At 35.5% G+C, this 24,193-nt stretch overlaps 3 protein-coding genes across 4 annotated transcripts; all 3 read left to right on the top strand.

Moving 5' to 3' along the window:
* The first annotated feature begins 9,992 nt into the window (after positions 1 to 9,992).
* Positions 9,993 to 11,407, top strand: LOC108225835 (uncharacterized). The gene is made up of 3 exons (XM_017400790.1): positions 9,993 to 10,072; positions 10,412 to 10,939; positions 11,056 to 11,407. The coding sequence occupies exons 1-3, from the start codon at positions 9,993 to 9,995 to the stop codon at positions 11,405 to 11,407; spliced, it is 960 nt and encodes a 319-aa protein (XP_017256279.1).
* A 2,704-nt stretch (positions 11,408 to 14,111) lies between these two features.
* LOC108226526 (endo-1,4-beta-xylanase 5) lies at positions 14,112 to 17,581 on the top strand. Its single transcript, XM_017401495.2, has 8 exons — positions 14,112 to 14,268; positions 14,352 to 14,386; positions 14,478 to 14,634; positions 15,559 to 15,731; positions 15,874 to 15,975; positions 16,125 to 16,271; positions 16,392 to 17,030; positions 17,115 to 17,581. Exons 1-8 carry the CDS (start codon positions 14,196 to 14,198, stop codon positions 17,448 to 17,450), a joined length of 1,662 nt encoding a protein of 553 aa, XP_017256984.1. The 5' UTR covers positions 14,112 to 14,195; the 3' UTR covers positions 17,451 to 17,581.
* A 1,858-nt stretch (positions 17,582 to 19,439) lies between these two features.
* Positions 19,440 to 23,951, top strand: LOC108227319 (translocase of chloroplast 120, chloroplastic). 2 transcript variants are annotated; one of them, XM_017402398.2, is made up of 2 exons: positions 19,440 to 19,567; positions 19,812 to 23,951. In XM_017402398.2, the coding sequence occupies exon 2, from the start codon at positions 19,857 to 19,859 to the stop codon at positions 23,589 to 23,591; it is 3,735 nt and encodes a 1,244-aa protein (XP_017257887.1). In that variant the 5' UTR covers positions 19,440 to 19,567; positions 19,812 to 19,856; the 3' UTR covers positions 23,592 to 23,951. The 2 variants fall into 2 exon arrangements, with proteins under 2 accessions (XP_017257887.1, XP_017257886.1); XM_017402397.2 differs by having other exon boundaries at positions 19,448 to 19,567; positions 19,734 to 23,951.
* The last annotated feature ends 242 nt before the right edge of the window (positions 23,952 to 24,193 follow it).

The following is a 24,193-nucleotide window of genomic DNA, read 5'->3' as shown; positions in this document are numbered from 1 at the left end:
AAGACCTTGCAGGTATCATGCTACGTTCCCGTAGAACGGAGAGCGCGTCCTAATCAAGACAGACAGCTCCTCTAGAATGTTGGATTTGACCTGCACACAATCATACATATATATAACTTCCTTAGCGATGCTCAGCGTTACCTCATGAGGTGCCCTGTTAGGGGGAGGCACGTCTTCTCAGGAATTATTAATCCATGCACATGTCTTAGGAACCTGGGGCGCGCCCTATTAGGTGAAGGCACGTCTTTCAAGTATCTTCATTCTCATAATTTTCATCCTAGGGGCGCGCCTTGTCAAGGGAACCTACATATCACTCTTAAGGGGCGCACCTTCTGGTGCCTCACGAATATTCCCGAGAGGGCGCGTCCTAAGAAATGATGTGACCTCCTCAAGACTATTGAGCTCCTTCCTGCGTATGTTTGTCTTCACACAAAATCATGTTAAGCAATCAATGCATTAAACATACCTGAGGGCGCGCCTATAATAGGGAACCGATAGAAGGACAACTATCTGAGGGCGCGCCCTGTTAGAGGAGGGCGCGACTATTCGGCACGGCGAAGAGGCGCATTCCTCATCGAGGTAGTCGAACACCACAATACCTGCAGCTTTATACATGCAGTAGTTATAGGGAACCAAATAATGAAGGGGTTTAGTATTTACCTGACGGCGCGCCCGGTCAGGGGAAGGCGCGCACCCTTTATAACTTTTCAAGCTAGGCTCCATTTGAATAACTCCCCTTTCGTAGCTTTCCCTTTCATATCATCACATGTGGTTGGGCCCTCAAGATGCGCCTCCCGCGAACTTCGAGGCGAGCCTTATTAGGGGAGAGCGCGTCGTTTACGTATCCTTGTCACTTTTAGTTCTCATTGCATCCTAGGGTGTCTCCTCTTGGATAAAGGCACGACTCATGAAATTCTTTGAAATTTCTTCCCCTCTATTTGGCATGTTCCGTGTGCGCTATCTCCCTTTTATCGCCGATACAAAATATATTTTTATGTACTCTTTAAGGCGCGTCTTTTATTTTCGCCGCCGCTGCCCGCTTCTGGCCTCTACAGTTGCAGTGGCGTCCGTCCTGTATCAATTTTTTGAACCTGGCCTAACATCAATCATGTTTCTGGATTTGTGTTTGCTGTCACAAACATCAGTTAGCAATTATATATGTGAATATATTACTAATCGGCCTGCAATACACATGCCATATTACTAACATAATATTAAATATATTTAATAAGATAAACATGTAACTCAAATATTTTTTAATTAAAATATACTAATGCATGCCAAATATATTTATACCCTTATATATAAAGAATTAATGAAAGAAAAGAAAGTACATATATTATATCAGATAAATAAATAAATAAAAAAGAAAGTAAGTACTATATATAAAAAATAAATAAAGGACATATATAAAATAATGAAAATAAAGAAAGTATATACCATATCAAAAATAAAGAAAGGATATATATAAAATAATAATAATAAATAAAATTTATATAAAACAATAAAAATAAAATATACATATATAAAAATAAGAATATATATTATATAAAATAATAAAAACAAAAAAAAGTACATAAGGGGCGGAAAGCTTATCTTTATTTTTGCAGGCTACTTATGTCACCTCGTCCTTGCCATTCTTTTTATTCGAACTCCTGTATCTCCTCCACGGTTGGCATAATTGCATAGGTCTCCTAGGGTTGTTTTTACACAAATATATCACGCCGACGTGCATCCATTATTGCCTCTGCTTTAATCATCATATATAAACCTGAATGTACAACAACAATTCTACGCAAATCTAATTTTCAATCCTAAACCAACATATCAACGCAAAAAGTTAGTCAAGCATAATATGAATATTAAACTCATATCACAATAATTAAAATTATATATAATAATATAATCTAATCTAATCAAAAAAAAAATATGGAAAACTTATCTCATAATTTCCGGTGATCGTAGGATACGGTGACACTTCATCCTCCTTCGATAGCCATAGCAGTCGCCTGTGATTGTTTTTGTACACGTTCCTTTGTGTCCTTTAATCTCTTCCTCAAGACAAATACTGTATACTTTTCTTATCCCAAATCAAGTTAATTCATATATAAGTAATAAACTCAACAAATAAAACATTAAGTTACACATCATATTCTGAATACCCATGAAATACAATCTATAAATATATAAAATAATAATTTATACGACATCTACTGATATAATCCACACAAAATAATTTATATATATATATATATATATATTTAAATATAATATATGAAAAAATAAATAAGATTAACCTTTATCTCTCAAAATAAACAGGTTATCTAATATTCTTACGAAAATATAATGAGTAAAAAGGATGAGTATCATCATGCACGATTTTTTTTAACGATATAAATCTCTTTCTAATTCGTGAGATAATTAAAATTAAAAATAAATAAAGAGAGAAAACTTATCTCTGATGTCGCAAGTTCATGTCGATCTACAGTAAATTTGAAGTTGCGTGCTTCAGTGCAAGGATGTGCGCACTACTCAGAAATCAATACGCGTGGCCAAACTATCTCGCTTGCATAAAAGTCTCTTGTCATGTTCCCTCCGTTTCGACAGGTCTAACCACCACCGGATCATACGCTCGGTTTCGTTTGTCCTCCACAAACGATTAATAAAATAAACCCCTCCTTCTAGCGCCAATTTGTTGATAGAGGAATTTGGTAATCAACAAAGATGAGGTTCATGGCCGGAATCAAGATCTACGACGGTGGTTTTAGTCGCCGGAGAGTGGTGGTTGTGTGTTTTTTGGGGTGGCTGAGATTAGAGTTTTGAGTTGGTCTCACGTGCTCTCAACTCATGATCCCCCAATGTGCCTACGTACCCCTATATTTATAGGGGATCAAGCCATACGTAGTTCTATGGAACCAGGAGTCCTAGTTTGATCAGGACTAGGCCTCTTGGTGATAAGGTCGGAGATAGGCCGAAGGCCCATCTTGGAGAATCCTACTCCTGTTAGAATTAGTCTTGAGTATGACTACCTCAGACTCCTAATCCAAATAGATCACGGATTCAACGATATCTCCACTACGAGAGATAGCATCTACCACGACTCTTATGGAGAAGTTATCCGAGGGAGCCATGACTAACCCCTCGAGGTGCAGGGACACGTCCTCACCTCTCGGTGAGGTCTTCATCTTCAAACAAGGTAGACAAGGAGCCAAATTACACGATCGTCTCAATCCCCGGATGAGGGCTAACTCACCAGAATACAGGATCCAGACATATGATCGGCCTTCGTGTTACCCCGGAGGGCCTTCAAGAGCTATGATCACCTCAAGCCCCCACACGAGGGTTAACACGGCAGATAGCAGGATTGAGGATTGTAGATCATGCCCGGATGAGCCCGGGAACTATCAGATGAGCCTGATAACTACCAAATGAGCTTGGTAACTACCAAATGAGCTTGGTAACTAGTCTTCATATCCCTCGGAAGGGTCGTCACGGAGACTCACTCATCCTCTCTCTCTCATCATGTATTTCATGACTATGCCTCTTCTGAGTCAAAGGACGCGCCCTGATAGGGAGGACGTGTCCTTCCCAATTCCCGTCTTCATCCCTGTTTACTGGACAAGAGACTGCACTCCCCGGGTTATGTCCGGAGGAGGGCGCGTCCTCCCCTCTACATGGTGTACAAAAACGGCTACAACACCTCGGAAGAGTCGTCGTATCCCCCGGAGGGGTCGTCATATCCCCCGGAGGGGTAAGTCTTCTTATCCCCGGAGGGACGGTCTTCGTCTCCCTCGGAAGGGTTGTCTCAGCGAATGTACACTCTCCCATAAGAAGAGCCCATAGAACCAGGCCCCTAAGGGCGCGCCTCACGTCTTAGACGTGGCATTACACAACTATGGTCGCTAAGGGCGCGTCCTGTCTCAGACAGGGAGTTCAGTCTTCCTTCCTTTATCCGTCAAGAGTCGTACATCTTGAGGGCGCGTCCTCTTCAGTAATTTCACTTCCACGACATGGGTGGACGGAGGGTCGGTTACGTCTCTCCATCAACATCCTCAAGAGTCGCGTCCCTCCTCGTGACTCGGAGGACGCGTCTTCTCCACGCAACATCGGCGGATTAGTCACGCCACGGAGAGCTGCGCCCATTCCGTTCAGACTAGTCTCTTCAAGGGTCGGTCGCGTCCTCCCTTTATAAGCAGGAGGACGCGTCCTGATACTTCATATAGGACTCTTAGCCCAATTCATGTCTCACTTAGTTAAACTAAGTACATACTCGGCCCAACATGGACCTAGCCAAATTTGGCTATAACACGCATTACTCACTATTAGAACCAAAGGCATTTATTCAAAGATTTACACTAGCAAGAACCTACTCTCCCATAAGTAGGTTCTGTTTTTCTTGACCCATTTGTATAAAAAAACTAGAAGCATTTATAAAAATTTGAAAATGTTAGCTTTTTTTCTCGGCTTTCACTTGTTTTCCATATAGTTTAATAACTTATAAGTCTTAACTTGATTCTCACTTCTACTCCACTTCTTTAAATTAAGCAAAAAGTCTTTTTTTTTTACGCTAACCCAAACAACCCATTGTCACAATCGAAGTTGCCAAGGGATTTCTGTGAGGAAGGAATACCTGTAAAAAATTGACAATAAATTATCAAAGGATATGTGTAGTGTACTAGTGTTACAGGGCAGCTGCTTGGCTGATATATTGTCTTTTTTATGCCTACATAATGTTAATTGCAGGACTCTGTAATTGTTGATGAACAAGCGTATTATTATGGTACTCCCTCCGTCCCCTTTTACATGTCCATTTTGACTTTTGACCAGTCAAATTTACTATATTTTGACTGAAATTTACATGTATTATATAATTGAAATGAATAATAAAAATTATATCATTAGAAAGTATATTTTGTCTAGTTTAATATGCAACTTTCGGATTTTATATATAATGAATAGATAATTTGTAATGTTTAGTCAAAAATTGGTCAATATGACTCCTCGAAAGGCAAAATGGACATGTAAAAGGGGACGAAGGGAGTACTTGATTAATCACAACTTCGGAGTTGGTATATTATGATTTAGTGCAGCAGATTGTAGATCCTTGATAGGAAGATATATGGCCTTCCAGAAGTGGATTTAAACTCTTGGGAGTGATGTGCTGTGACACTCGACTAGTTTTCATATCTAGAAGAGCAATTAAGCTAATGTGTAAAATTATGAGTATTGTAGATATGTATGCTTCTTCTCATGGAGAAGTTAAATCTAGATGGAGTCATGGAGAAGGAGAACCATTCCTTAAAATTAACTATCCCAAGAAAGATCTTCATTTATGTCATGTTTGAAGATCTTCATTTATGTCATTAAGTACACCCGTAGTCTTGTGGTCCCATTAGTATGTCATTTATGTCATTAGTACCCGGTTTTGAAACTTCATTGTATTATAGTTTTATAAATTATTTTTAACCTTTTTTTCTTGTAAATAAAATTTCAATATTTAAGCTTCAATATAAAAAAGAAAAAGTTTGAAATAAATTATAAAAATAGATATTATGTTCACCTTAAAATATATGCCTATCATTAGAAAAAAATTGTATACGACTGAATGGAACAGAGCGTATAATTATAAATGTTACAAAGAATAAGAAAACAATATTATTGTAAGTCAGCCGTTGAAGGTTTTATACATTTTGTATGGTACATGTGACACCAGGTCCCCAAGTGAGATCATGAATTTCATAAGTATTTAGGCTGAAGGAAAGCCTACCGTAGAGGAGTAAAGCAGAAGGCAGCGTTGTTATGATTTTCCTTCCACATGAAGGCTGATCAGTGTAGCCTTTTCTCTAGCACACCCCTCCACGACTTTGAATGTAACGAATATCTTCATCAGTTATCAGTTATCACCGTTGAGAGTTTAAGGGGTCATTAGAGTCGTTGGCGTGGGTTTTTATACCCTATATAGGTGGTGTTTGGCCGCAGCTTTTAAGCCGACTTCTGGACTTATAAGTTAGAAGCACTTATTTTGTACTGTTTGTGTAATAAGTCAAGAAGCACTTATAAAAAGCTGAGAATGCTAGCTTTTGTTTCATGACTTCTGCTTATTTCCCAAACACCTTAATCACTTATAAGTCTTAACTTGCTTCTAACTTTTATTTCACTTCTTTATTTTAAGCAAGAAACACTTATTTTAAACTCAGCCAAACGGCCTCATAATTTATCCTTTTTCAACAGAAATTGAACCCATGTAAAACGGAGTAGAACTTACTCCAATTTAAAAACATATAGGTCCCAGGTCTCTAAGCATTTTCATATTTCTATGTACATGATGCCAAATGTCACGGACGAGCTACCTTCAGAAAAGGGTTCTCGAAAGATATGAAGCTCGAATTATTTGGTACTCCCTCCGTCCCATAATACTTTTCTCACTTCAGAAAAGGGTTCTCGAAAGATATGAAGCTCGAATTATTTGGTACTAATTTTTGTTAAAGAACCGAAGAAGACCCCGGTATATTTACACAGAAGTCATCCATTTCAAGCGCCTATCGAGATCGTAGTTAAAAAGTATGGTTAATCAATAATATTAAAGATCATGTCGGAGAGATTAAAATATATATTAGAGCAACAATATATAACTTACGAACCCTTCTGCAAGACTTGACTGTTGTTGAAATAATAACTGCTCCACTTTTGTTGTAATAATTTGTCACAATATCACTGCCAGGACAAAATGACACGGAATAATCTCCTCACAATTACGGCAAAACTCAATAATGATCGGATTTCAAGTCGTCTTATATGGTTAAGTTTTATGTACTCCTTCCCTCCCAGAATACATGTCATTTTGACTTTTTTCACGTAATTTGAGATGCAAAAATAATATGCTTCTACATATTATTTTTCAAAATTTTCTTTTCTGAATTAAAATTTTACTTCTATATTTTTATTCAGAAAAAAAATTTAAAAAAATTAATATGTAGAAGCGTATTATTTTTGAATCTCATATTACGTGAAAACAGTCAAAGTGACACGTATTTTGGGACAGAGGGAATAGTACACATTACAAAATTAGGTTGACTTTCATCCTAACATTTAAGTGTTGATATGAAGAGGGTTCATGACCTCAGGGTAGAGGTGTACGCGGGCCGGGTTGGTCCGGTTTAGATTTTTTATCGACCCAATCTATTAAATTCGGTTTGCTAATTTTCGAACCCAACCCATTAAATTTAATTTATAATCTAACCCAGTTTGCCATACTTCAGGTTGGGTTGGTTTGGGTTGGTTTGACGGGTTACTAACTACTAAATCGCATATTTTGCAGTTTTAAAATTGCTACGCAGCCTATAAATTATAGAGCATTAAAACATGTTCGGACGTTTAAAGGATAGTAGCTTCACTATCGAACTCTCAAAAGGCAAGCAGACAAATGACAAATGTGCAAGAAAGATATTTTAAAGGAAACTCAAGGAAAGATACCAATGTTATAATTCAGTTTTATCACACGAATGTTATAATTTCAATTGGGTAGCTATATTTTACATATATACAGTTTTGTTAGGTATATATATTATATATAATATATTTTTATTAAAATACCTCCGGGTTGGGTTGGGTTGGCCAAATAAAATCTAAAATCATACCCAACTCATTAAAGTCGGTTGGAGCCGATTCAACCCAATTAAACAACAGTTTAAAATTTTCGGTTTGATTCAGCCAAAAATAGAACCAGTTTGGATCGGTTTAAACGGTTTGGACAACCCGTGTACACCCTACTTGAGGGTAATAGCTTCTGTATCTGCGGACAAGGTGTCACATTATACTTGTTGAGACCATCTTGGTATCGATGTTAACCAAACCACAACGCTGTAATTAATAAATGGACTAATATGGGGGTTTTTCCCGCTGTAAACAAGAGTACTCATGCCCTTCATGTCCACTCGCAAGCATGAAGCATCTATATAATAAGACAACGGATGAATGGGGTGGCGGCAGTATCACAAGATCAATAGTACTCCATCTCACCAACTCCTGCTGTCCCCAAGGTCACATGCATACTAAGTTCTGGTAACTGTTAATTACTCCCTCACTGTGCTCTTAAAGTTATTTGTATGTGCACCAAATTTACAAAACCAACGGAAGATATTTAAAAACTTGAACATATGTGCAAATCAGGTGCCGCCTCTAGGATATCTCCGTTCTATTTTTCTAATTTTTCAGGAATTTTTAATAAAAAATATCAAAAATAAAAATTATCTTTTTAGTTTCGGATATATTGACAACAAGTTTTAGAACTACCTTTTTCAAAATATTACCTATCTTTTTTAGTTTCGAAATTATTGGAAGATCATTTCAAATAAGGGCTTTAATTTTAAAAATATCAAAAATATAAATTACTTTTTTTCCGTTTCGGATATATTTGAAAAAAGTTTCAAAATTACTTTTTTCAATATATTAAAAATAAAAATTACATGCCTTAATTAATATCAAATCAGAATTTGAAACTTCTTTTCAATTATTTTGATACCGAAAAAGGCTTACTTTTCTTCCAAGATTATGACCATATTTTTGGAAAATGTGTATATCAAAAATAGAAAATATTTTTGATAAATCAATCTTTTATCAAATCAATTCCTATAAATTAAGGCCAGACATCATAAAATTTAACAATAAACAATTTTTTGTGCCTATTTATCTTCTCCATCTAATAAAATAATGAGTTACAATGCTAGATGCTTTGAAAGATGAAAGATATGACTGGCTCATAAGAGTAAGAGTTTCTTAGATGTGAGAGTCGACAAATCCAAATTACACGAGAGAAGAATATAGTCTTGATGTAATATTGATAGATGAAAAGGTCAATAAATTAACTGTTAGTGACATGTTTATTGATTATTCTTTTATAATATTCATTTGTTCATCGGAATGTTTGTTATTGTTATTTTTTATATAATTTACTTTGTATACATGAAATTATAATTCATGCAATACTTCCACAATATTTGTTTGCTCGGTTCAAGTACCTTTTAAGTGAAAGCTGCTTATACAATATTAAAATCACTAATATATCCCAGCATAATTTGAGTTCATACGTCCCGACATGATTAATGCTAAAAATATTAATTTTGAATCATTAATATTTTTTTATAAACCGTCAGCAACGCGCGGCTTCTTAACTAGTTTGTAAAATTTATTAATATTACCTATTACTCCCTCCGTCCCACCTAATTTTTTACATTGGGTTTGGGCACGGAGATTATGAAATATGTATAAACTAGTGGAAAATAGAAAGAAAAGTGGGTGAAGTGGTGGGACCCACCGATTTTTAATATATAAAAGAGAGATAGTGGAGTAAAAGAGCTGAACATAATATTTTTTACTTAATTCGACTTCATCCCAAATAAATAAAAATTGTTTAATAAATCAATCAATTTTCATTATTAGGCTATGTAGATTTTGATTAAAATATTTAACTTGCATATGATTATGATTTAGAGGTTTTGCTTGACGATTTAAAAAACATATGAAAGAATAATTATGATTGTTCCAAAATTTACTTTGTGAAATGATAAATATATATCTAAAATTTAGTTGTTATCCCTAAGTAAAAGTCAACTAAAATGCATTTATTGGTTACCATAGTATAATAAGAAAGTAAAAAATAAATATGTTTATGGTAAATTTAGTTCATAATTTACTGGTTATGATTAAATTAAAACTAATTAAAAATATATTAAAATTACAGAAGAGTTGACCGCTGATTGTTTTAAACATTTAATTTATATGTGGTTAAGATTTTGGGATTGGTTAGGATTTTTATATACAATTGAAGGAGCGAAATAATTGAGATGATTAAACTTATGGGTAGAATGAATGTTGATATTGTAAATGTTGTTTTGCATAATGCCCCATAAAATGCTATTTATACTTCCTCATAGTACAAAAAGATGTTTTGCATATCCTTGCTTTTTAGAGTTTCAAGTAAAATCCGTGATGAGATGGGAAATTCTAAATTCTACATTTTAGTTGATGTAGCAAAAGATGCATCTAATAAAGAACAACTGGCTATTGTTCTTAGGTTTATAGATGTTCATGGTGTCTTGCGTGAGCTTTTTTTTTGATATTGTGAGTGTAAGTGATACAACATCATTAACGCTTAAAAAGAAAATATTTGATGTTCTTACACATTATAATTTGAGCATTCAAAATATGTGAGGTCAAAAATATGATAATGCGAGTAATATAAGGGGTGAATTTAACGGTTTGCAGGCTCTGTTTCTTGAAGAGTGTCCATATGTTTATTATGTTTATTGTCTTGCACACCGTTTACAACTAGCATTAGTTGAGGCTGCTCAAGTAAGAATATATATATATGGAATTATTTTTCTATGTTAAATAATATTGTGAACATTGTCAGTGTTTCTGCTAAACGCCATTCAGAGTTATACATTACACATGGTATTGAGATTGAACAATTTATTGCTAGCGGAGAACGTGAGGCTGGTAGAGGAGCCAATCAAATTGGAACCTTACAACGAGCTGCAAATACTATGTGGGGCTCTCACTTTAATAGTATTTTTATCATGATTGATAAATATGATCCAGTAATAACTGTGTTAGAAGGAATTAACATTTGTGACACTACTTCGGTATCTATGCGTGGGGAAGCTAGAGGTTCTTTAAGAGCATTGAAATCATTCAAGTTTTTATTTGTGCTTCACTTCATGCATAAGATTATGGGCATTAAAGATTTACTTTGTCGGGCATTACAAACTAAATCAATTGACATTTTGAATGCCATGGATTTAGTTGCAACAACAAAAGAATTACTTCATTTTTTGAGAGATAGTGGCTTTGATGTCATCCTTTATACTGTCATGTCAGTTTGTGAGAAGTTTGGCATTGATTTCCTAGATATGAGTGCTCGATATATGAATGATCTTTGGTCTGTTCGGCAAAGAGATGATATATCAGTTGAACATCATTATCGTTATGATGTGTTTGACTCTGTAATTGATTTTCAATTAAAAGAGTTAAACTATAGATTTAATGATGTTGCAGTAGAACTTTTAAAGTTAAGTTCATCTTTAGAGCCAAAGAACAGTTCAGATTGTTTGATATTGAGAAGATTTGCACCCTTGCTAGCAAATTTTATCCTGCTGATTTCGATCAACAAGAGTTGTACCACTTCCGGCTTCAACTTGAGTTTTACAAGGTTAATGTTATTAGGCATAGGAAGTTTCAGAATTTATCGACTCTCACTGATTTATGTCTACAGCTAGTTGACACAAGTAAGTCGGAACATTACAGTATGATCTACAGGTTGATCTGTCTTGTGTTGACTCTCCCGATTTCTACAGCTACCACAGAGCGAGCATTTTCAGCTATGAAACTAGTTAAGACGATTCTTTGAAATAAAATGGAAGATGAGTATCTGAGAGATGCTATGGTTCTTAACATCGAAAAAGAGTATGCTGAATAGATTGATTCCGAGGGTGTAATCGACGAATTTTATTCTAAAAAAAATCGACGAGTTCAACTTAAATAATGTGAGTACACTTATTTTTTAAATTCAAAACCAGAAATTGATTACATTTGTTTCATGGAATAAACTGATTGTATACTATATTATTTTTATTTGTTGTTTGTCAAGAATGGAGTCACTTTTCTACCTTGACCAGACCACTTTACTCACTCTTGCATCGTTGAGGTTTGTTAATCTTTAGTGTTTTCGCATTATTTAGTTTTATTTAGTGCTTGTACTTAAGAGTTTTTTCAAGGATATATTTTTATATGACTTTGTAAAAAAATTATGTGATACATAGATATTATGTTGTGAATTTATTACTGTGTCTTTCACCCAGCCCAGGTAAAAACTATTGACTTGGATTTTCTGCATTTGACATACTACATCTGCAAAATTCACTGGGGATTGACGGTGTTGGTTTTGTTGCACGTAGCATTACGTTCTGTAAAACCATTGAACTACAACAGGGACATGTCGTGATTCTTCGATCAACATCTGGTCTCTCTGTATATTATTCTTGTTCTTTTAAGGATATCAGGACACTCTTTTTGTTCGAGGAGGAGTAACATCTTTCTTCATATCCTTTTCAAGAGCTCGATCACAACCTTTCTTCTCAAAAGATGCTACAGAACCCTTTTTTTGTTTATGTTGTGCACAGAAGCTGTTTCTGGGGGGTTGAATACAGGGGCGTACAACCGAAACTTGTTGTGCAACATAGGAGAGGATGTAACTAAATATAATTTGAAGTATTAAATTATAAAATTTGTTGGTGGTTAATTATATATATTATAGACACAGTTAAGAGCCGTATTAATTTTTAAAATTGTATCTGTGGTTGATTTTGATTGATCGATTACAAATATGATTGCAATGGTTCTAACCATATTTTTTATTTTTGAAAATATTTTTTAAAAATCGGTAATTTTGAATTTTTTTTTGAAAAGGTATTTTCACAATCTATTTATTTTTGAGAAAGGACCTTGATTTATTTTATTTATATTTAAGCAATCAAATACAAATATTTAATATAAAATTACATCAATAACGCCAAAATATAATATAATAATCTTGTTATATTTGAAAATAATCACATTAGTAACTCGATTTTCGTGACCAAAATATCTATTCTGACACCTATATACTTTAAATTTATACCACTATATCTCGTTCCAAAACGACTGTTATACTCAAATATATGACGACTTATTTTATGGTTTAGACCCATGAATGACACCATATACTTCATATTTATACCACTATTTCTGGTTCCAAAGTAGCTATTATACTCAAATATATGAAGACTTGTTTTATGATTTAGACTCATGAAGGTGAAGAAGAAAAGTTATTTTAAGCTGATATATTCAAAAGGGGTTGGATTGCATGTGACCGCGCTTACATATTTGACCGCGCCTAAAAGGACTTCTAATGAAGACGCGCCTTGTTAGGCGGAAGAAGACATATTTGATTAATTCTGCAAAAGATAAGAAGGACATGAAGAAAGTTAACATATTATGATGAAGGGGACGCCCTTTAACATATATGGAGCCTACTTTTGATTGTGGAAGACTTTACCTCATATTTTGAGAAGTTGCCCTCATTGGGAGGTGGAGGATAAAGACTAGAGAAGATCTTGCTCTGTAGTCTGACAAGTTGTCCTTGTCGGGGAGCTTATGGGACCTTCTCAAAGATATATCTTAGAAGACTTTATCTATGTAGTCTAGTGAATTGTCCTTGTTAGAGAGTAGAGACGTGCCCTTACATTTGGGGTAAGTCTTGGGTTGCTCGAGAGTCTTCAAGGCACATGACTAGGTCTTATCATATTGGACCCCTTTGAGGAAGACGGCAGAAGGGGCAACCGAATCCAAGTAGGTTTCTTAGGAGAATAGAACTATGTCTGATTTGATCCCTTATAAAAAGGGATACGTAGGCACATTATAGACATTGGCAATTTTTGAGAGCAAAACTAGTGAAAAGAGTCCTAGTTTCTTTTTGCAATCACAAACCCTAGTCTACAATTTCAATCACATCTGCCTACATCACCACCACATACTCTGACGAGTAACCGCCGCATGATCGCGAAACTCATCTTTGTTAACTCCCAGATTTTTCCAATAACAACAGCCATGTCTTTTCTAGAAATGCAATATAAATACAACCATGAATACACTACTCTTTCACAACACTCTTTTAGTCCTTAATCCATCTCGTATCCAACAACTTTTGATAAATTTAAATTTTTTTTCATTCAACTCAATATAATTAAAATATAATTAATTTCAGTAATAATTTTGAGATAGCCCGAAGAAAAGGTCAAAATTAGATTATTTTAAAACACGTATAAGATTATGTTATTTTCTAAATGCTATCTTTAAGACAATTTATCAATAACTTTAAATTAGTTTTCATTCAAATCCATATAATTAAAAATTAATTGAATGTAAATTATGCAAGTAATAATTTTTGAGATAGGGGGAGAAAATAAAATAAATTTAAAACACGTGTAACATTATGTTAGGTAATTATCAAAACGCCACCTCTCAGCCAATTTATTTCCTAATAAAAAATTCAGCCTCAGTAAACAGCAAACCCAATGGCTATAAATGTATGCAAGTGCTCTGTGATTCTCAAGTTTATGTTGTCAAGACTACTAGCTGATAATTAAATATAAAAAAGCATGAAAAAATATTCTTCATCCTCTTGCACATTGCTTCTCCTCTTCACATGGATTTCCTTGGCTTCTCCCTACGGTTCTTCCCTCCATCAATCTCAATGTTACACACAAGAACAAATGTTTTACAAGTTTTTTGATGTTTTGAATGTGTTTGTGCAGATGGGCCACTCTATGATTTCTCTGCTTACACTGAGGTACCCAATGCTTTTGTTATTTTGAATGTGTTTCTGACTCTAGAATAAGTTATTGTTTAGCATTTTTGGGTTTAATGTTGATGATGAGCAGTGCAAATTGCAACCGGAGCAGCCGCTTTACGGCGGTGGTGTTATCGGAGATGAGGCTTTCTATACTCCAAGGACCACCGGAGATAATAAAAGCATTTTATTTTCACCTGCATTTGTCCTGCATAATATCACTCAAGGCACCATTTACTCTTTTTCCGGTAACTCTTTTAATTCATATGTTATTATGCACTAATTGAAGGCTATAAATGTAGAGTATCTTTATTGCTTTTAAGTTTTAAAAACTTGCTTAGCGGAAATCCGACATAATCGGTTAAGTCACGGAACAAGGATTAATTGGATTAATCGGATTGATAAGAGATTAATAGGTAATTTTAATCAGTTTGACGACTTACAGAATATGGATTAATCGGTGATTAATTAATTACCGACTTTTAGAACAGAGACTCTGCTACAAGATTATTTGTTTGTTATAATATTCCATTTTCTTTGTTTTAGTAGTCAGCTGCTGTCATTACATACTTAATTAGTTGGCATTTGTTACAACTTACAAGTACAGAATCAAGGGTCTCCTTGTTGAGATACATAGCTGTAATCTTGCATATATGGGTTAAACGTCGAGTTTGTATGTAAGATAGGAGTATCAACTGTCCAGACACACCCGATGTAAATTTGATTTTCTCAAAAAAATTATTTCAATCTTTTAGTAGTCAATTTGCTTGTAATTTTAGGGTGTCATTTAGTAGATAAGGTGATTAATGTAACACTTGGAGTCCTCAAAAAATTTGAAAAGGTTCAAGAACTTCAAGTTTTGACTCTTATAGCACTCTGCAGAATTTTTTTAAGAAAATAAGAGTTATTGCAAACACAATCCATTGCCTCGGACAAATAGAGGCAAGATATCACAGTACATCTGATCCTTCACATACCCTAATTCGAGAGAAACATACTGATGTTTCTGGACTAGTGGACTCTATTACTCATCAAAAAATTTACATTCACTTGCTGATTAAAACACGTGTGTCTTTCAACTTTGCTTAAGATCCGACACTGTTTGTTACAATAGCTCTGATTTATAACCTTATCATGTACAATCAACTTTACATTTTAAATGTCGTGAACAGTTTGGGTGAAGATTGATGCTGCAGAATCAGCGTCGATAAAGGCAACATTAATGATAGAAAATACAACAGATAGCTGTATAGGATCTGTGTCCGCAAAGCGTGGCTGTTGGTCATTTCTCAAAGGTGGCTTCATTTCAAGGTCACCACATAATACTGCTCTTATAAACTTTCAGGTAGATTGATGTTTATGTACTTAAATGCTAGTACTTGACGTTTTTATGTCTTTAGAACTTATCATTTGAAACATTGATGCACAAAAAGAAAGATATGGTTAAAATAATTACTGACATATGCAAATTTGTTCTGTATCAAAAGAGTTCAGATGCCCGAGACATTGATATACAAGTCAGAAGTGCTTCTTTGCAACCATTCACAGAGGAGCAATGGAGATTTAATCAGCAGTACAAAATCAACACTGTAAGTTTTGAAAGTAGACTTGAAATAGCTGTTAAAGATAGTTGTTATTCATATCAGGGCCAATCTTACACAGAAATCTCAGAAACAGGTAGCTCCACAGTCATGCAGTTCTAATATTTCTAACCAATTATCATTTTTGTTGCTAATAGGAAAGGAAGCGCGCTGTGACTATTCATGTGTCGGATAAGGAAGGAATTAGGCTGCAAGAAGCAACAATTCACGTGGAACAAATTTCAAGAGACTATCCATTTGGATCAGCTATTGCAAAGAGCATTATTGGAAACACGCCTTATCAAGTAAGAGTGTCGTTATCGTGGAAAAATTTGAGAATGTCACACATTCTCAAATTGGAGCTATCATTTAAAATGCAAACTGATTAATTTAGACTTTACCAAAACTCGCTTTTGTTTCCGCAGAAATGGTTTGTGGAGCGATTCAATGCAGCAGTGTTTGAAAATGAACTCAAATGGTATGCTACAGAGGCAAAACAAGGACAACTCAACTACACCTTGGCAGATAAAATGCTGGAGTTCATTAGAGCTAACCAAATCACTGTTAGAGGTCACAATATATTCTGGGAGGACCCGAAGTATATTCCAAACTGGCTCCTTAATCTAACAGCTTCAGGTCTCCAATCAGCTGTTAACTCAAGAATACAGAGTTTAATGAGTAAATACAGGAATGACTTCATACACTGGGATGTCAATAATGAGAATCTTCATTATGATTTCTACGAGAAAAAGCTAGGGCCTAATGCCACTTTGGACTTCTTCAAAACAGTGCATACTTCTGATCCACTAGCAACATTGTTTTTGAATGATTATAATGTAGTTGAAACTTGTAATGATGTTAATTCCACAGTAGACAAATTTATATTAAAGATAGATGAACTAAAGCGTGGTGGTGCAATAATGGATGGGATTGGCTTAGAGAGTCATTTTACAGTACCTAATCTTCCACTCATGCGAGCTATTTTGGATAAGTTTGCAACCTTAGGCCTTCCCATTTGGCTCACAGAAGTTGATATCAGCAATAAATTTGACCACCAGACTCAAGTAAGAGAATATTTTTTTCCAGAAATTTTATGGTTCCGCTTTAAACGTGTACTCACTGTTTTGGCTTCTTTGGTTTTCGAGCAGGCCTTATATCTGGAGCAGGTACTACGAGAAGGCTTCTCACATCCTTCTGTCAATGGAATAATGCTGTGGACAGCCTTGAGTCCGAAAGGGTGTTATCAGATGTGCCTTACTGATGACAACTTTAATAATCTTCCGGCTGGCGATGTTGTAGACAAGCTGTTAAAGGAATGGCAAACCGGAACTCTTGAGAGCCGGACAAATGAGCAGGGTTCTTATAGCTTCTACGGATTTTTGGGTGAATATAAGGTGACTGCTCAGTATGGCAACAGTAGCTCAACATCAACATTCTCACTTTGCCGAGGCGATGAAACTAAACATTATAACATTCAATTGTAGTTTTTATAAAAGTGCCACGGGAATGACTAATGAACCAAACATTCCATAGAATGGATGGTTTCTGAGGTTGGCTATATGATGTTTGTTTTCCTCTGTTTTGAAAAATAGGTTGCTTGACTTTTTTGCACGTATTTTTAAGTCTTTTGACCGCATGCTTAAAATGCGTGCAAAAAAATCAAACGACTTATATTTCAAAACGGTGGGGGTATGCTTCAATTTGGTCAAAATCATGTTACATGTGCAGTCGACTAATTTTTTTTTTTTTTTTTTTTGTAAGGTGTGCAGTCGACTAATTGAAATCAAAAAGATCGATTTTTATTTTAATTTTTTTAAAAAGCCGAAGCCGAAATGTTAAAATACCGACAATAGCATTTGCAAAGTGGAAGGTAACGTTCTCATGGTCATTTGAAATCATGTCAATAATTTATTATTATTATTATCCTATTAATATTTTACAAAGTTATGATGATCAACTAGTTATTTGAACTTTTAAATTATCCAATTTTAATTTTAAGAACCAAAATCTACCGAAAAACTGAATCAAAGAAATGTGTTATTAAATCAAAACAAGTTATAGAAAATGATTGATTAAATCTAAATAGAATATAATGCTCATCTCCAAGAGTACACGATTCTTGACTAGAAAAATAATAATATACAGCCTCCTCATATTTAATATATTTGTCGACACTCTATATTATTGCAAAAATTTTGTAAAAAACTTTCATATCATTTATTATCATATTAAAATGATATATTTTATTTGTAATAATTTAAAATATTAATAATATATAATTTTTAAAACAAACTCAACTAATAAGGGGCAGTTTGGAAATATGCATTTCATTTCAAATGATGGATTTCAAATTATAAGATTTGAGTTGTTATTTCAAATTCTCAGATTTATACTAACATTTGAATATGTGGATTTCAAATGAAATCCAAATTTCCAAACAAGTTATCTGATCAAATCCAGAATTTCATTCTGATTCCCAAACATGGTATAAATAATATCATCGAAATACAAGAATTACAAGTTCAACAAACATTACAAAAGCATCTGCAAGTCAAATATAGCAGAGAGCATTAGATATCTCTTATGGTCTGTTTGGAAAGCTGAATTTCATTTGATCAAATAAGCTGTTTGAAAATTTAGATTTGCATTTCATTTGAAATCCAAACATTCAAAAATTAGAATAAATCTGAGAATTTGAAAAGAAAACTCAAATCCTATCATTTAAAATCCATCATTTAAAATAAAATTCATATTTCAAGCGACCTCTTAATTAATTTTCAAATCACATGTACATGCAAGTGAACCAAAACAATTACAATTACATGTGATAGAGCATTCTTTCGGGTTTTGGGTTGCTATTGCACAACAGATTTTTGCTGAAAAACAGGTGAAAAATTGTTTGATAAATTTAAAAGTAGTTTTTTCAAACAGTAGTTTTTAGCTGAAAAGCTGCTTTTAGAAAAAGCAGGTCGTCCCATACTTTTGGAAAAATAGCTTTTGCATAAAGCTGTTTCAGATTACATTATCAAACCTCATCAAAAACATCAAAAAACAGTATTTTTTTAATATTATAACTCAAAATAAGCAAATATCAAAGAAATTATCAAACAGTTATCTGACTTCTACAACATTTTTTTTATCAACATTTTTTGTGATAGTATAACAATTTTTAACAGCACTCCCAAGTAGACTCTAACTCGCTGATGGTAGGCTTTTGATATGCACATATAAATAATCACTTTTATTTGTTTTATAATTGAAGAATTGAAGTGAATATTCCATTTGAAAAAGTATAAAAATAAAACACGGTCCATACCAAATCTTTGGAAGTTTACACGTGACAATAATCAAGGAGCCTGCCTTCCTTGCGTCATTTTCACCAAAATTTAGAATACATAACATGATTTACGAAAAATAAAATATAAAAAATAAATAATCCACGTCAAAACCTAGGTGTCATCGTGAGCGTCTATTGTCGTCAATGAAATCATGGCCGTTGATATTTTCTCTTATCCCCCATAGCTTCATCATAATCTACTCTTTCAGCAAAATGAGCAAATAAACAGATCCTCTTTCTCCCAATCATCCTTTCTACAATCTGGTAAGTCTCTCTGTTCTCACTCTACTTGTATATATATGTCACTGTTGTATGTATATATATATATTTATTTTTTTGTGAATTTTAATTCATTTTAAATAGTTAATTCGTTCTCATACTGTACTGATTAGATCTGATATATATTTTTGCTGATTATATGTGTTTATAGGTTTTAATGACGATGTTGAAGTTTGATTAAGTGTGCGTCTGAGTTGAATTGATTAGGATTTAATTGTTTTGGTATTAGTGTGTTTTTGTCCCTAGGGTTTTGAAGATTGGTTAGTGAATTGTGATGGAAAATAAGGGTTTGGTAAATGAGGATTATGATATGGGGGGTTTGAATGGATCAAAGGATGGTTTGTTTCGAGAGGCGGAAGTTGGTTCTGGTGATTTGAGGGAGGAAATGAGTGTAGATGGAGTGGTTGGGGGAACTGAATTGGGTAAGTCTGGAGAAGCGGTTGATGGACAGAATTGCAGACAGGAAGATGGGAATGTTGATGAGGGTGATGGTATGGTGGATATTGATGATTGTGGTGTTGATAAGGAAGCGGATAGAGATGTGGTGATGTTGTTGGCTGGTGGTGGGGTTATGGATAATGGAAAAGATGGTGTGCCCGGGGTGTCTGATTCAGTTGATGCATCTGTATCAGAGTATGGAGATGGGGGGAATGGGGATGGTAATGTGATTATTGAGGTTTCGGGAACTGATTTTACATTTCCCGACAATCAGAAATCAGATCAATCTGTGATTTCAGAGTCTTCCAGTGAGCAGGAACCACAGGTGCATAGAGAGTTCGGGGAGCTAAATGGTAGTGGTGAAAGGGAAGGTGCTCATCGGCAGATTTCTGGTTCCACGGAAGAAAGCATTTGCGAAACTGATAAGATTTTGAAGATAAATGTAGTTCATGGTACTTCCAGTGCTGATCCTCAAGATGACAAGAGTGAGGGTTTAAATGATGTTTTAGGTCGATCTCAGTGTGACGAGAAAGCGGAAGAAAAGTTAGCTGATGTGAGTACTGGAGATGGTATAGAATTGGATGATGAAAGTGCTGTAGAACTGCCCAGTGTAGCACTTCCGAAGTGGCAAAATGGTGTTTCATTTTCCAAAGTTTTGAATTCAAATGGTTTTGAGGGAGGCGGACATGATCATCAGTTGCAAGAGGCTGATTCCTTGCTTGATCAAAATGAAAAAAGTTTAGAGCTAAACACAAATACTGCTACAATTACAAACACGCACCAAGATGATAACAATGTGGATCCGGAAGACAATTCAGCTAGATTACATTCTGGTCAACAGGCAGATAAAGATGAAACACCATGTAATGAGCTGCATAATCTGGAAATGGAAGTGATAAGCGATAGATCCAGTGGCCTGGAAGATAAAATGATTGCTGGAATAGGTGCAGATGACAAGGTTCCGGCGGAAGAGTTAGTGGTCAGTCTAAATTTGAAGCAAAATGAGGGAACTTCTGTGTTGGATGATAATATATGTACTTCCGTGGAAGAAAGTTCAGATGTATTAGAGGTTGATATCACACCAACCACTGAAGTCTCGTTAAAGGAGGATGAGAAAACTGAAGGTGCTGCTTCTCATGTTGAGCAAAGTTTGAATCGTTCTGTTACTTATCAGACGAGTTTAAGTGCTGAAAAATCAAAATCTGTTGATGGTGGAATTGCAGGGGAAGCATTAAACACTGAGCAGCGGAAGCAGACTATTGGAGACACTAAAGTACCAGAGACCAGACCAGCGGCTACGCCTTCCCCTGCGGGTCTCGGCCGTGCTGCTCCATTATTAGAACCATCTTCTAGAGTAGTTTCACAGACACGTGTAAATGGAACAAGCTCTCATATGCACAACCAAGTTACTGAAGAATCAGCAAATGGAGATGTCGAGGAAAATGACGAGACAAGGGAAAAACTTCAAATGATTCGTGTCAAATTTCTACGCCTTGCACATAGACTGGGGCAGACTCCACATAATGTTGTAGTTGCTCAGGTATTATACAGATTAGGATTAGCGGAGCAGCTGCGAGGAGGAAATGGGGGTCGTGGTGCCACATTTAGCTTTGATCGTGCGAGTGCAATGGCAGAGCAGTTGGAATCAACGGGGCAAGAACCATTAGATTTCTCGTGCACTATCATGGTTTTGGGAAAGACTGGGGTTGGTAAAAGCGCAACTATCAATTCCATATTCGATCAGGTGATGTTTAACACTGATCCCTTTAAGTTGGGAACAAAGAAAGTTCAAGATGTTGTTGGTACTGTGCAGGGAATTAAGGTACGGGTCATTGATACTCCAGGGCTTTTGCCTTCTTGGTCAGATCAACATCGCAATGAGAAAATACTTGAGTCGGTCCGCCGGTTTATAAAAAAATCACCACCAGATATTGTTCTGTATCTTGATAGGTTGGACATGCAGAGCAGGGATTCTGGTGACATGCCGTTATTGCGTACAATCACAGATACATTTGGTCCGTCAATATGGTTTAATGCCATTGTTGTTTTAACACATGCTGCATCAGCTCCTCCAGAGGGTCCAAACGGTGTTCCTACCGGTTATGATATGTTTCTCACTCAGCGTTCTCATGTTGTTCAGCAAGCAATTCGTCATGCTGCTGGGGATATGAGGCTCATGAACCCTGTCTCCTTGGTAGAGAATCATTCTGCATGCAGAACAAACAGAGCAGGCCAGAGAGTATTGCCTAATGGTCAGGTGTGGAAGCCTCATTTGTTATTGCTCTCCTTTGCATCAAAAATTTTGGCAGAGGCAAATACACTTCTGAAGTTGCAGGATGGTCCACCTGGAAAGTCTTTTCCTACTCGAGCTAGAGCTCCACCTTTGCCATTTCTTTTGACATCTCTTCTCCGATCAAGACCACAATTAAAGCTGCCGCATGAGCAATATGATGATGATGATACTCTTGATGATGATCTTGATGAGTCAATTAACTCAGATGATGAATCGGAGTTTGATAAATTGCCTCCATTTACAAATCTTACTAGAGCCCAGCTGGCTGAACTTTCAAAGTCGCAAAGGAAGGCTTACTATGATGAACTAGAATACAGGGAAAAACTTTTCATGAAGAAACAATTAAGAGAAGAGAAACAGAGGAGGAGAATGATGAAAAAAATGGCAGCGGCGACTAATGATATGCCTACTGATTACAGTGATGGATTAGAAGATTCTGGCGGTGAAACATCTGTGCCAGTTCCCATGGCTGATTTGCCCTTGCCTGCTTCGTTTGATTCTGATAATCCCACCCACCGGTATCGTTCTCTTGATTCTATGAACCAGTGGTTTGTAAGGCCTGTTCATGATAGTCATAGTTGGGACCATGATGTTGGATATGAAGGGGTAAATATGGAAAGGGCATTTGCGATCAGAAACAAGGTTCCTATGTCTTTTTCCGGACAGGTAACAAAGGATAAGAAGGAGGCTCATTTTCAGATGGAAGTAGCAGGTTCTGTTAAACACAGAGACGGGAAATCAACTACCTTAGGCTTTGATATGCAGCAGATTGGGAAGGACATTGCTTGTACTCTACGCACTGATACAAAATTTAGTAATTTCAAGCGTAATAAGGCGACAGCTAGTCTTTCAGTGACTCATATGGGCGATGGTGTAACTGCTGGAGTGAAATTTGAGGACAAATTAATTGTCACCAAGCGAGCGGAAGTTGTCATGTCTGGTGGTGCCATTGCTGGAAGTGGTGATATTGCCTATGGCGGTAGTATGGAAGCCACTTTAAGAGATAAGGATTTTCCCCTTGGCCGATTTTTAACAACTATGAGCGTCTCCCTGATGGATTGGCATGGAGATCTAGCCACTGGGTGGAATGCTCAAACACAGATCCCAATTGGACGGTCAACCAACTTGATTGGTAGCGTAAATTTCAATAACAGGGGTCAGGGGCAAATAAGTATCCGGTTAAACAGTTCTGAGCACCTTCAGATTGCCTTGGTTGCACTTGTTCCCCTTTTCAGAAAGTTACTTGGTTATTCTCAGCAGTTGCAGTTTGAATATTGATGGATGAGAAATATTGGCAAATGCGGCAGCATGTGTTAATAGAGAATAACTACCAAAATGACTATCTCTTGGTTATTCCTGTGAGTATGAATTTGCTGCAAATTTCCTTTTGTAGGTCAAGCATGTTTTACTTGATACTCTATGCAGTTTTTTCACTAGAGTAGATGGGGTCAGTTTCCCCCCCTTAAGTCGAATTTTTATATTGTTTCCTCTTGATAATTCCTAGTCAAAGTATTATGATAGATTGCAAGTATTTGTGTTTGTGTACCAAAAGATAGAAGTGATTGTTTTAATAGGCTACACGGCCGCTCATAATGTTTTTCTAATAATAATTAATCTTGCCACTGGGCATCTTCGTTCTTTCTGAGTATGGAATTGTGACAAGGCATAGCTTCCAATGTTTTACAACTTTAGTACTTCTATATGTTAAAAAATTATGTTGGTGGAGGACAATGTGAAGTTCGCTTGTTCAAATTATCAAAAATTTGATATTATGTAGAATAATATCAACATGCTTGAGGATTTGCAGATTAAAAGAAAAGGATGAGTGAAAATAGTAGAATTAAGTAAATTTTAAATAATATTTTGTTATTGTCATTTGA

This window comes from Daucus carota, chromosome 6, assembly GCF_001625215.2.
Source record: "Daucus carota subsp. sativus chromosome 6, DH1 v3.0, whole genome shotgun sequence".
Taxonomy (NCBI): domain Eukaryota; kingdom Viridiplantae; phylum Streptophyta; class Magnoliopsida; order Apiales; family Apiaceae; genus Daucus; species Daucus carota.
This window is presented reverse-complemented; position numbering and strand designations above follow the sequence as displayed.